The sequence below is a fragment of the Myotis myotis genome, unplaced genomic scaffold (genome assembly GCF_014108235.1).
Source record: "Myotis myotis isolate mMyoMyo1 unplaced genomic scaffold, mMyoMyo1.p scaffold_m19_p_7, whole genome shotgun sequence".
NCBI classification, from domain to species: Eukaryota; Metazoa; Chordata; class Mammalia; order Chiroptera; family Vespertilionidae; genus Myotis; species Myotis myotis.
In genome coordinates, this window is record NW_023416379.1 from 24,663,658 (window position 1) to 24,678,026 (window position 14,369).

The window sequence follows — 14,369 nt, forward strand, 5'->3', positions numbered from 1 at the left end:
CTAGTGCTGCCAGGGAACTTTTCCTTTCAGCGGAGTAAAGCCCAGAGCCTGAGCGAGATGGATAGGGAATAAGGCCTCTGCCCACCTCCCTTGCTAGTGGACTCTCCACATGGCGGCGCTGGTGAGCCACAAAGCCAACAGGTGAGGTAAAAGGCTCCAGGGCCCCGCTGGGAATGAGGGGGAAAGGGCCACCAGAGGCAGAGCTGGAGTGATATTTAACACCAACAAGCCCCAAACCAACATTCAACCTTATTTAATCAGCACAAGCACTGTTTTCTAGGAACTGCTTGGCCTCAGATCCCGTGCCGCAGCCAGGGCAAGAACAGGAGCTAGGAATTAATATTGAGGTAAGGTGGCAGGAATTATATTCTGTGAGACATTACTGGTGCCCTAGGCAATGGCCCTTCCCTCTCTTCTTTGCTAACAAAATATGAATTTTGTTCAGGTGACAATGCTTAGGGACAGTGAAACTGATTAGTCTACATCAGCCGTGGTAAGTCCGTTTCCCTTGCTGGTGGTTGGTTTAGGCAAGGCCACCTGATGCAACTTTTTGTATAAGGAAAGAGCCTGACCTCCTCCTCTGGATTTGGTCTGTGTCAAGTGATGCTAGAGCTGCTATTTAAGACCATGAGTGAAAAGCCAAGAAAAGCCAACTCAGAATTCTGACACTGTCAAGCCACTGAAATCATCCCCAGAATGAACCCACCTCAGAAGTTCTTATAATATTACATAACATTTCCTTATTATTTAAGCCACTTTTAGTTGGGGGGTTTGTAGTTAAACGTATCTTTGAGGGGTGAGAACATCATATCATCAAAATCTACAGTCCTAGGCCAACATATTCCCCTCATAAATTCCTAGGTCGTCTCAGAGTGGCCATGGGCTGGATGGAGCTGGAGTACGGTCAGCACATCCTACTCCACCGAGTCCCTGCTGTCTGAGCAGCCTTCAGAGAGGATGGGAGAGCTTAATCCCCAAACCTAAACGGAGGGGAATTCTAAATAACAAGCATTTAAAGTATCTTGCAAATAACTTCTCTGTTCCTCAATCTAGGTTTTTCTTTCATGCAGACTTTCTTTCTTCAAGTACTAACTTACTTACTTTAAGCAGTAACCATCTATTGAACAAAGGGAGAACAGTTAAAAGATTGGAACTTCAATTAATTTTGCCCCTGAATGTAGAGTAACTCTCAGAGAGTCCCTGAACTCTTGGGATTGGGGTAATGATCTTCAAGTTTTTAAAGTTGCAAAATGAGGTTAAATACTAGCTCACGTAACTGTTCATTCCAGAGTTAGAATGAAAGCATTGAGAGAGGAAGTAACGAAATAAATATGATAGATGAAAAGCAACATTCTCTGTTATTCTACTTCTAGAAAAAAATTTAAACATTCCATGACAAAAACAATCCATTTCCTGCTTAACATAAGATGTATTAAACCTGTTGCTTATCTGTTATTTTATTATAGTTATTACAGTTGCTTTAAACTAACAATAATAACAAAGTGATCTTATTTTTATTGCTTATCCTCATTCCAATTGTAGCACTTCTGTTTTAAAAAACAGAGAAAATGGCAGTGCTAATGAATGGATAAAACCAGGGTTTGCACAGAAATTGGCTGATTCAAACAGAAACTAAATGATTTAAGAAAGCTTAAATTTTGAACAAGAATTTTTAGCACTAAAGGTAACAGGAAATGAGCAATATGCAAATGCAGAAATTCTTCTTGATCAAAAGATAAGAAAAGACAATTGACAATAAAACTTTTAATCCTTCATGCATTCACTTCTATCCTAATATGTTTATTTCTTTGAGCATAACATAAAAACTGTCTCTACAATTGTTGGAAAACGTAAGAGAATCAATACAAGGCTAACTCTACTGAATGAAGAACCTCTAGAAAGGAAAAATAATGACCACAAGCTAGAAATAGTAGTCATTTTCCAAAATCTTTGGTTTACTTTCTGCTCTTTTTCTGTCTTCCAAATACTTCTGGCTCTCCACTCATTTGCAGGGGCCTTGCTAATTGCTAATTCCTTTAGCCCCATTCTGTTTCCAAGTGTCCTTGGACAACCTTGCTCTTTCCAATCAAGCCTTTGAAAAATCTCCTCTTCCAGATAATGCTCTCCTAACCTCTTTTAGTTTTTGTGGTTTCAACTGGGTGACTATTCTACTTCTGCCATGTGATATATATCCATATACTTTTTAAAAATGTAAATAAAACAATGGCCACTTTAAAACAATGTTATCAACTTATTACTAATTTTGTTTCTGGTCAGTTACACTTGGAATAATGCCATCATGGAGCTATAGATCTGAACTTTCAATAACTCCTTCCCTGGGTTTGATTAATTTGCTAGAGCAGACTATAGAACTCAGAAAAACATTTTATTTACTAGATTATTGGGTTATTTTAAAAGGATAGAACTCAGGAACAGCCAGATGGAAGAGATGAATAGGGTAAGGCATGTGGGAAGGGTCATGGAGCTCCCGTGCCCTCTCTCAGCGGCCACTCTGCCCACATCTCCATGTGTTCCCCAATCCGGAAGCTCTCTGAACCATGTCCTTATGGGCTTTTACAGAGGCTTCATTACAGTCATGATGGATTAAATCACTGGCCAATGGTGGTTGATTCAACCAGCAGCCCCTCCCCTAGCATAAATACATTTTATAATATAATCAAGATATTTCTTCTTAACTAATGCAAATTTTGCTGGAACATATGAATGCTGCAAAGGTATAGTCCTTCACTATTAATACTCGTCTTAATAATTGCACAATTTACCTCGTCATCAGGAAGCACGTGCCAAATAGATATTGTCTTTTCCTCAACTTCATTGTTGATAGACAAATACGAAGGTTGATAGATTTTGGTTGGTTCTAATATTAATACCTTGAAAACATAAAACAAAATAAATTAATATTAGTGACTTAGGATTCAAACCATGTAGAGCTGACATAACAACAAGGCACTGATTATCGAATGAAGTTCTGGGTCCACCGCTAGAATAAACCATTTAAAGGTCTGACTATTCCCATTCTATGGGTCTTTTGAGTATTTATGATATTATACAACTATCATAAGTTCCAAAATAATACATCACCTTTTATTGCTAAAAAACTTGGAAATAAATTTCTGAAGACCATATATTTGTTTGGCTATCCCCAATCAATCTACTGATAGTACTTTTTAAAAGCTTTTATCTTATCAGGCAATACATACTCTATTTCTATAAATGTAAATGTGTCAAAGAAAGGCAGCGATGTGGTAAAAACAAATAATTCTGTACAAGGAAAGGAAAAGACTCCACATATAGAATGTCACATACTTAAGGTTTCCTGCTGCCACACCTATGATCAAGATGTATGGTTTTCATACCCATGTAAATGGATTGAGAAATTATTTTGGTTATTATTGAAAGAGTTTACATATAAATCAAAGAAATGGATATAGCTGTATGAAATAAATATGTTTTCACACTGACTTCATGATACAACTGATATCTTTAATAATGATGTATTTATAATCTTGTGATAAAAAAAGAAAAAAACTTGCTCTTGTTTTGGAGCTATATGAGGGGTATGTGAGTTGAAAATCTCCATCGAAGGAGTGCATGATATATTATACTATTACTAATATTTCATTTTAGGAGCAAATAACATTAAAATACTACACATGCCTTTATTTCAAAGGTGCTGCAATTATTATCTATTTCGTACAGATGTTTAAAGGCACCCGCCTAGCTCAATTTTCCTATGCAAACTTAAATAGGAATGTTAAAAATAATCCTATCTTATAAAGAGGGAATATGCTAATTGACTGTCACACCCTCACAAATGGCGGCACCCACAGCCAATAAAGAGGAATATGCTAATTGACTGCCACGCCCTCAAAGATGGTGGCGCCCACAGCCACAAGATGGCGGTGTCCAGTTCCCTCAGCCCCGCCAGGGCAGCAGGCGTGCAGCACGGCCAGGCCCACCCCCAGGCAGGTCCAGCCGCTCCACGTGCCTGCCTCCGGAGTCCCCCAGTCCCCTAAGCCCCCCAGCCACCCAGGTCTGGCCTGAGGCACAGGAAAGCCTCGAATGGTGGCTGTCTAGACACCCAGGGCCGCCCAAGGCTCAGGTAACCAGGGCTGGCGAGGCTTGCGCTGCCGGCAGTGGCAGCAGCAGAGGTGCGATGGGGGCACTGCCTTCCCCTGATTGTCGGATCGCCTCCTGCCCCTGAGGGCTCCCGGACTCTGAGAGGGGGCAGGCCAGGCTGAGGGACCCCCCCTCCAGTGCATGAATTTTCATGCACTGGGCCTCTAGTAAAAAATAAAGCTAAATGCTTAACTAGCAGAGAAACTGGAATAGTTCTTTCTGCTCCACTGCTTAAAACTCATAATAATTGCCTTTTTAGAAATGATCTTGTATCAAGCAAGGTTTCCCAAATAAAAGTGAAGGAAAAATCCTTCAGAAGGCTCTGTCAAGAAGGAATTCACAATACATTATAACCTAAAGTGCAGCTTAGACAGAAATCTGGGTTAGAAATTAACTCAGCCATACACTGCAAACCCATTGTATTTATTTTACAATAAACTTATAACAGTATTTAAGTTAAAGTACAGGGAACTAGAGAAAGGGGATTAGAAAAACAAAATTTCTTTACGCTTTACTATAAAACTGTAAGGGCATAAAGAATTCTTGGTCAGGCTCTAGTTATGAAAATAAGATAAAATATACCATAAATAAACAGAGAGTAAGAGCCCAGAGGGGAATATATTCTGACTCAGGAACATACCAGGTAAATCAAGGTCCAAATTCCAATCAACAGAGTTAAGTGGTACTGGTTAATAATGAAAATAAATGTTCAATTTAAGCTTTACAGAAATAGTGCTCTCCAATCTGAGTACCCTAGGGCTTGTGAAATAAAAAGGAATAATATGGAATAAGAGGTGAGTTCCCATCCCAAAATAGCATCCAAGTCATTGCATTGACAAATGAGAACATACCTCACTCCCTAATTACACAGGCACATTATTTAACATTTAGAAAAGCACAGCACCAGGTTCTCTTCTGTCTTCTTAAATTGTGTTTACTGTCTCACATATTTCTAACAAATAAAATCTGAATTATGTGTTCCTGCCTTGAGATAGGGAATAAACACTGGTTGCAATTATTGTCATCTAACATTTGTTAAGCCCTTTGATCTGCCCTGGAAATGACAAAACATGGGGAATTTGTAGCATTTTGGAGGCCACTGAAACGTTGAGAAAAGACACTCCCCCTCCCCCCCCAAAAAAGAGGCAATTTGATAAAACCATCATGATTCAACCCACTCCATAGTATACACATTTTTGCTTTTAGTTTCTAGTCTTTTATACTGGTTAACACCACAGTCAACTGCTAACTTTATGTATCTGAAGTGGGAAGAAAGACAGCAAGGCCTATAAACTATAAAAAGCAGACATTTAACTGCATTGTCACACTCCACTTCCTCTCTCCTGACATTAGTTGATGGGTCGATGGTCACCTAACTTTTTATTGTAAGAAGAAAAGAAAATATACACAGAAGAGAGGTGAGAGAAAAAAAATAAGTTGAACTGAACCTAAATAATAATAAATGATGGAACCATTAAAATCATTTCCCAAAAGAACTTTCACCTGCTTTCTGTTGCTCAGGGTCATGGTTTTTCTTGGAGGAATGAGACTGAATATAGGAGTGAGATAAACGGAGACAAATTAAATTACTTTCTAATATAAGTCATCTTCGTCTTAGACCCACTTCAAAAAAAGGATAATGTTATCACCTCAATCAAGTCTTACTGCCGCTTTAATAAGTGTGAACCACAGAAAATGCTACTCTAAGGACATGACAAGTCACAATGACTGATATGGTCCCACAGGAACCAGAAGCTTGCCTTTTTCTATGCAGTGGAACCGGGGTACGAAACTATGATTGCAGAGAGTGGGCCTGGTGGGACAGGTAAATGAGTAAAGCAGGATGAATGGGACTATACTCAACATCTTAAATGGGAGCAGCTAGTTGGCTCTGTAGATTGTTGCTTTTGAAGTATGCAGTCACAAACTGCCAGTCCCTTTCATTTTTTAATTAATTAATTAAATTCCCTTTTATTTAATAAAATGTTTTTATTGATTTTAGAGAGAAAGGAAAGGAGAGGGATAGAAAGATAGAAGCATTGATGAGCAAAAAACATTGATTGACTGGGTCCTGCATGCTGTATTGGGGATTGAGCATGCAACCCAGGCATATGCCTTGACTGGGAACTGAACTGGTAACCTCTTGGTTCATGGGTTGGCACTCAACCACTGAGCCATACTGGCCAGGCCCCTTTCATTTTTTAAGAGCAGTTGAAAGTCTGGAGTTTTATGTGAATTCTCCTGATTTTTCACTTGAATTTTTAATAAACTTTATTTTTCAGTTGAAATATTCCACTTTTCACCCATTTTGTCTATCTTTTCCTCTTCTTTAATTAACATGGTCATTATGTTATTTGAAGTCCTTATCTGGTGTCTCCAATATGTGAATCACCTCCGGATCTGCCTCTATTGGCTGTCTTAGCTCTTCATTATCAGTCACCTTTCCTGCTTCTTAACATCTTTAGTAATCTTTGACTAAATCTGAATGACACTGCAGATGCTTTGAATTATATCTTTCCAGAGATTTTTTTTCCTAGTTAGCAGTTATCATTGTATCATCTTGGTCCTATCAGGCCTTATTTTTTATTATGGTTTTGTTAGGGTGGTCTGTTTTAGTTTTGCAGTTACTCCTGGGGCTTGGGTTTCTATGTATCAACTAAGGACTTGGGGTGTTCACCAAGGTCTCATCACTCTATCTTGGCCCAAAGTCCAACTGTTTATCCCTGCATGGTTTAAGCTCTGGAGTGTCTCTTCAGCTTTCAGCCTTCCAAAGGATGTTCTCTGCCAATTCAGGTCAGGATGTCTTAAATATCAAGGGAACTTACCTTTATAAGGTTTATTTAAACCATATAGGTCTCATCCAAAACCCAATTTAGTCAAAGACTGGGAACTATAGTTGTGTTTATTCACAACATGATTACCCCTTTTTCACACTATCTGAAATAGCCAGGCAGAATCCTGGGTTTCATTCTTCAAGGATCCCCCTTTTCTAACTTTGCCTGCCCCTCATATTCAGATGCCTGAGAGCCCCAAACACTGGTATGTGTCTGCTCCGCCCAGTGAGAAAGCCATTCCCAATCAGGGCTCCACCTCCTTGGGTGCAGCCAGAAAAATGACCTTGGGGGAAAACTAATGGGTGAAGGTGGGACTCAATTCAAGTACCTCACCTCCAAGGACTGTAGTACTGTGATAATAGCTGTTTCATGCCTCCAAATAGTTGTTCTGTGCATTTTGTCCGGATTTCAGAGGTATTTTTTAGCAACACCAATACCATTTACTCCATCATAGGAAGCACTGAAGGTCCAACTCTTTATTTTTAAATGGTGGCAACAAAGCCTTCTTTTTTAAAAAAATCACTGAGTGGTCTTTTAAACACATGAACTTACACATATGCACATCCTCACATGTAATAAGAGAAACACCATTAAAGCTACCCCAATATACCATTTTTCATCTATGAATTTAGCAGAAACTTAACTCTGACAATACACTTTTTGGAGAGACTTTGGGAAAGCAGTCAGCTTCGTATGTTGATGGTAGGTACGTCATATGATATAATCTTGTTGGAGGGCAGCATGGCAATATTAATCTATTTCACTTGTGGGAATTTATCCTCCAGATATATTTGCACATGTGTAAAACAGCATAGGTATAATGGTGTCTCATTTTTATTTTCTTTATTTGACTACTCAGTGATATTAATTTTCTCTTCACATGATTTGCCCATATTTCTTTTGTGTATAAATTAGGAGTTGGTTGAGGTTTTATACATATTAGGCAAATTAATCATTCTGCAGCATTGGTATTAAGTATTGTTTCCCTGTCTCGCATTTGCCATGTTTGTGGTGTTTCATACTGAACAAAAATTTGAATTTTTAATGAAATCAAATTGGTCAATATTTGCCTTTCAGGCTTACAGGTCCCTTTCTTGCTTAAGAAGGCCTCTCTCACTTGGACTATATACCTATATTCTACTAACTTCTCTCTTCATATTTTCTGGTTTTATTTTGTACATTCACATTATGACAGAGTGATTCATATTAAGCTAATTTAAATCAGATCGGAATAGCTAATATGAGTGCTTTCCTCTCACAGCTAATTTTCTAGTCGATCAAGTCAATAGTCAATAATTAAATACTTAGATCTGTGCTGTCTTCTCTCACCACCACGTTTACTAGCATCAGTGCACCAGCTCACGGCAAGCTGCCAGCTCACTCTGAGAGAAGTGTTTTCCTAGCTACGCATAATCTAGGCTAGAAAATAAAGTTAAGTGTTTCAGTATGAAAGGCTTTTCAACTAAAGCTCCTGCTGCGTTTCAAGCTTCATCTGAAAACAAGAATAAAGAAAGCCTGTTAATGCCAGCAATTGATTTAATTAAATCAAACAGATGATGCTGTCAACAAGAACTACAGAACAAGATTTTGTGAAAAGAACTGAGTTGTCACCACCTCTGGGTGTGGAAGACTGAGACGAGGAGCTCAAACAGAGAGAGGTATGGCAGCACTTTGATGTGAGGAGAGATTTACGCACACAGTGAGTAGCCAATAATTCTTGCACTGGATGCTAAAGCTGTATACTGCTTTAGACGGGATTCTGAGAGCTATCAGGGTGGGGATGGCACTCGCTGAGAAGATGAGCAGTATATTTTTAAAGCGTTTGTGTGTGTGTCCATTATATATATATGAAGTTTGAAAGAGACTAACCAAAATTAGTTACAGACCAAAACCTACAAGTCATCATTTCCCATGATCTAAAGCATTGTAAAGCGTGATTGTGGATACTACATCTAACTCTGACTCGTGAGGATAATGAGTGCTAGAAACGGAATAACAACGCAGGTGAGCCTGACACTTTTCACCACAATAATGGCAATTGATATTGATGACGATGTCAACAAAGCTGGAGTCTGAATTAGGAGTACCCATATGTCTGGTCTGAAGAGATGTCTTGACTTACTGAACTAAGGGACAATATTTTCTTCGGAAAGTGCACTTTACAACTTATGAAAAGAAACCTCCAAATTTCATGGCAAAACATAAAAATGTATCTCATTTCTCTGAGTTTGAGAAGTTATTTTAAAAAGTAAGCTAATGCAAACCAATGTGCAGAAAATAAATGTATTAACCACATGACTGTTGTTTTAGGGCATGAAAATCAGCATATAAAACTATTACAACCACAATGCAAGATAAAGTTTAAATGAAAGAAACAAAATAGAACTATAATTAGAGTTAAGTTAAACAAAGAATACTCACTGGAAACCTAACTACAGTAACATCTGTCTTTGTGGCCTCGACCAGGAAGTCCATCCAGAAGTCCACGAGTTCCTGTATAGCCACAGGCTGTTCTGTAGTCAATTTCACAAAATGTTTATATATCAAAATTGTCTCTACAATAGACTTGAGGTACCTAAACATTAAAGATATAAAACACATGAGGCAAATTTAGAACCACCTGTTCCCATATATCCCAGTCTTACTCGATAAGTGTAAATATGGCATTAAAAATTATGCATTCAGATTCACCAAACATTATCCATTATTTCTTATATGTCATGGACTTTCACACATTATCTCATTTAAATCTCACAAAAATGCAATAAACAGGTTGGTTTATACCCATTTTAAAGATGAGGAAACTGAGGCTTAGAGAGTTTAAGTAACTTGGACTGGGTGATACATCTACTTAAAACATGACTTTTAAAATAACGCCTATATCTTATTCAAGGAAGTGGTGAACACATTTATTTTTAAATATACTTCCTTAAGAAAGCTTTTCTAAATAGACCCTTCATAAAAGATCATTATTTTACCTGAAGCAACTCATATTATACATTATACAAAAATCCCCAAATCTGACAAGACAGCTGGTGCCTCCAAGAAAAGAGTTAGCAAAAATGAGAAGCAAGGTAATTATAATGAGACATTGGGTATGCAAGCACACTGTAAACTATAAGCATGAAAGCTAACATTAAGTTAATGGAAATTTAAGGCACTGTTTCATTGTTATTACTATTGAATAAAACAATGTTTGTTTTCTTGTCCATAGAAACCAGGATACCTAAAACCAAATCTCTTTGTACCTGTGCTTCAGTCTCAACCTCCTCTACCATCAGAATGGTTATCATGAAGAAATAACAAATTTGGCTACATTTAACGCATGCATTTATTAGTTCATGTATTTCATGTCACTTGCTGACTGCTCTCTGTAAGCATACTACTGACAGTACAACTCTGTTCTCAAGTTGTGCACAGTGCTGAGGAGACAGAAGGTAAAAGGTATTATAGCACCATGTGATCAATATCAACAAAGCTAATACTAAACAGACATGACTAACAATGTCTGAATGCAGAAAAATGAAAGAAGAAAATTTCATGAGATGAAATAATCACACGTGTATGCAATGATATCCATGAACTTGTATCTGGAAGCAGGGAAGGGTTAAAGGTCAGGGTCTGATTTTGAGCAGATGTGATTTATGAGTGTCCCCAGGTGGAGAAGGGCGCTGCAAGAGGCATTTCCAAGCTGCATGGCATGTTCCGTGTGAACGGACAGCAGCGTGACAAAAACCGAGGCTGGAATGACTAAGCGCAAACCTTGTGAGCCAAGCCAAGGAGATGGACTTTATCCCTTAGGCTGAGGCACCATTGAACTATATTGATTTAAGGATTCCAGTGGAGGGGGAAGGCCAGAAAGATCACAATGGGAGTGATGCTGGGGAGGATTTGCAGAAAATGAGAAAATCCCTTAGGAAGGTATGAGGACATAACAGGGTGGTCTTCTCCTCAAATGTTTCCTCGGAGGAAAACAAGTCGGTGGCCTGGGCTCAGAGCTGTTCTAAGCCTTTCTCAGTATCATTGTCAACCTTTAAAAGTCTTTATGGATAAATGGTCAATCATTACATGGGATGCATAATAAAATTAGCACTGTTTTCAAAAACAGTCCTAAATGCAGATGGAATTTTGTTTTCATCTCTCCAATCATCACATACATAATGATGAGACTTGGGTGCATGCCAAGAACAATTTCAAATTAGAAAAACACACACACATACACATAAAGAGGGAGAGAGAAAACACCAAAATGTGTGAGTAAACCCTAAGTAAAAAGAATGGTAATTCCAAAACTGAGATTAGATCATAAAGGAAACAAAGGGCATGTATTTGGAGCAGAGGCCTGGGAGGCTGAGATGGAAACTGTAAACCTGCTGATTAGATTTGTAGGTATAAAGTTTGAGGCTTCTGCATGATTTATGTGGGTAACACTGGGTGAGTGGGTTGGTCAATGTGAGAGAAAGCCTAAGCCAGTAGCCGGCAGACATCACCCATGTCGAAAATCATCAGAACCTATATTCAACACATTTTACTTATAGACATCATGTTTTTTTCTCTATATTCTGCATTTTATTCTGTAAGCAAATAAAATAATCTAATTGTAAGTTCAACAAATATAACAATTTGGAAAGAAGTGATAGGAGCTGTTTATGAAAAGCCATTGTATAAACACGTAACAGTTTATTACCATGCCGGTGTCTTCAGTTTAAAAAGCTTTTCAGATGCTTGAATGACTCTCAAGTGGTCATTGGCCAGAACACTGGCCCCCAGAAAAAATCCAACTTCCCAGTAGCTCTGGAGTTTTTCCAAGTTTCCCTTTTTACCAAGAAGGCTACTAAGCTTCACCCCTAGAAGACGGACAGGAAGTACAACATTACAAACACACAGCAAGTAGGCAGAGCTGACTTTTTATTAAAAAACAAAATGAAGCTTTCATTCTTCCTTTCAGATTAAAATAGCCTTGTTCTGTTTCAGATTATAAAAGGGGGTTGAGTTCATTGTAAAAATGTCAGGTTAATCCTAAAGGCACACAGAAGAAAGTGAAACTTACCATTAACTTAAAAACTCAAAGGTACCTGCCACTGTCACTTTGATGTACATCATTCCAGAGTTTGTATGTATGTCTGTATATGCAAAAGTTAAAAGGTGCTAACACCAAGTGTCTTATTGTATAACCTCCCTCATTCCCTTATTATATCATAGGTTCTTTAATTACTTGAAAGGGAAATATGCTAACATTCTATCAGTTAGTTGAAATATAAATGTGTACAGTATATATCTTTTGTAAGAGTAAAATGCTACAATATTATATGCAAAAAGAATTATATACTACAGCGTTAAAAATAAGGAAGCTGACAGAAAAATGTTCTCTTGATTAATGTAACAACATTTGAAATCAAGTAATCTAAATCCTCCAACTTTGTTCTTTTTTACAATGTTTTAGTCCTTCTAGATTCTTTGCATTTCATTAAAATTTTCATCTCTACTCTGTCTTATATTATTTTTGCATTTGTAATTATTTTGCTTAAAGAGAATATATCCTTGCAGAATTGTTTAGTGCCACTAACATCCATAATTGTCAAGAAAATTATCTGAGATTTGGGAGTAAGATAAAAAAAAGGGGGGGGGAAGGCATCATTTCAATATTACATAGGGGTATATCCACTCAAGGAGTGTCTAGGAAAAGTGTAGTTAGTTCATCTCACTATTTTGTATTTATTAAAGATCTCAGACTTAGAGAAGTTTACTTGTTAACTTGTGGGGTTTTGTTCAATAGAGACGCAAATAATTTCTATCTAGTAAAACAGATAATCCCTAAGATTATGACCTCTTGAACATAAACTAGTTTTTTAAAAACCAAACTCAGAAATCTTATCCTAACATTTCTTTGTTAAATTATCTGTAAATACCCTACTTCTTAAATGCTCCTTGAACTGGACATATTCTCCTACTAGCTTCGGTATCAACTGAGTTAACTAAAATGTCTTACATGTGTCCATTTTATAGTTTCTGAGTTATAAATGTATATTTTTTGAAAATTATACTTTAACAAAACAAAATAATCTTCAAAAAACTTTATGCTACTTTTTATTATATAATTCCACTTAAGCCATGACTATTTCAGGAAGAAGTCCACTCTTCACATTTTGTGATAAGTTAAAAAGAAAATAGCTTTGTCACTTTAAAATTTTATGAGATAAAAAAAATTACACATGTATATGCAACAACATCCATGGTCTCCTTTCTGAACATAATAAAAAATACAATGAATACAAATGAAAGAAGAAAGTGTGTGAGAAAAATGAGATGGGAAAAACATCTCTACCAACCTCAGTTGAAAATGAGCATCTCTTTATTCTGTGTTATGTGCAGAACAATGAACCCAGGACTGATCTATCATTATACCATGTCAACATATATATAAATATTATTGATTTTAGAGAGAGAAAGAAACATCAATGATGAGAGAGAATCATTGATCAGTGCCTCCTGCATGCCCCCCACCGGGGATCAAGCTGACAACCCAGGCATATACCTTGACCGGGAATTGAACCATGAATTCCTGGTTCATAGGTCGATGCTCAAACACTGAGCCACACCGGCTGGGCCATGTCAAACACTTAAGTAGGGACTAAGAAAATGTTTAATAGTAAAGGGAGTTCAATAATAGTTTTAAATAACATTTCAGATTTATTCTTCCATGCCAGAAGTTCACTCTGTGAGGGTGATATTTAGCTTTGGCCTTGGCATAAATCTATGATTATGACACCAAACCATTCAGCATTTGGACAAAATGTTGTTTTTATGGCAAATAGTATTTTAGCATATGGATATGTCACAATTTATTTACCCAAATGCAGCAGATGACATTTTATTACTACAAACATTCCTATACACATAGTTTTGTGCACTTATTCAATTGTTTCTTTATAATAAAGTCCTAACCCTGGTCTTGCTTCATGCAGATGCACTGATTTTAAGTTTTGATACATTTGCCAAGTTGTCCTTAGAAATGCTGTACCAATTTATATTGGCACTGGTGGCACCTGACAATAATCTCCTGCCCACACCTTTCCCAATTATGGATACTATCTTGTCCTTTCATCTTTACCGATCTGATAGAGAAAGAAAATTGCCTTTTTTTTTTTTTACCACTGAGATTGATTTTCTTTTCATGTTTGTATTTCTTTTGTGTATTAGCTTTTATGTTCTTTCCACATGCTGCATGAACCCTGTTTCTACATGAAGATATTAATCCTTTAGGTATGAAGTTATGAACATGGCTTTAATTTTTATATTTAGAAGCTCCCCCCCTCAAGGAATACAGGAATAAACATCACATGCCCCCCTCCCCCACATTTAGAGACCATTTCCATAGGAACAAGTCCCAGAAGT

General features: G+C 37.4%; 1 protein-coding gene across 5 annotated transcripts in view; it reads right to left on the reverse strand.

Annotated features, from left to right (window-relative positions):
- The window catches only part of MAP3K5 (mitogen-activated protein kinase kinase kinase 5), a 178,427-nt gene that overhangs the window by 63,934 nt on the left and 100,124 nt on the right, over nt 1-14,369 (reverse strand). For 4 of the 5 annotated variants that reach the window (XM_036316104.1, XM_036316103.1, XM_036316101.1 and 1 more), the window contains exons 9-11: nt 11,662-11,821; nt 9,396-9,549; nt 2,784-2,891 (exon numbers count right to left, since the gene is read on the reverse strand). In XM_036316104.1, the coding sequence (XP_036171997.1) occupies nt 2,784-2,891; nt 9,396-9,549; nt 11,662-11,821 (422 nt within the window). The remainder of the gene's footprint in view (nt 1-2,783; nt 2,892-9,395; nt 9,550-11,661; nt 11,822-14,369) is intronic. The other variant, XM_036316102.1, reaches the window with a different exon arrangement.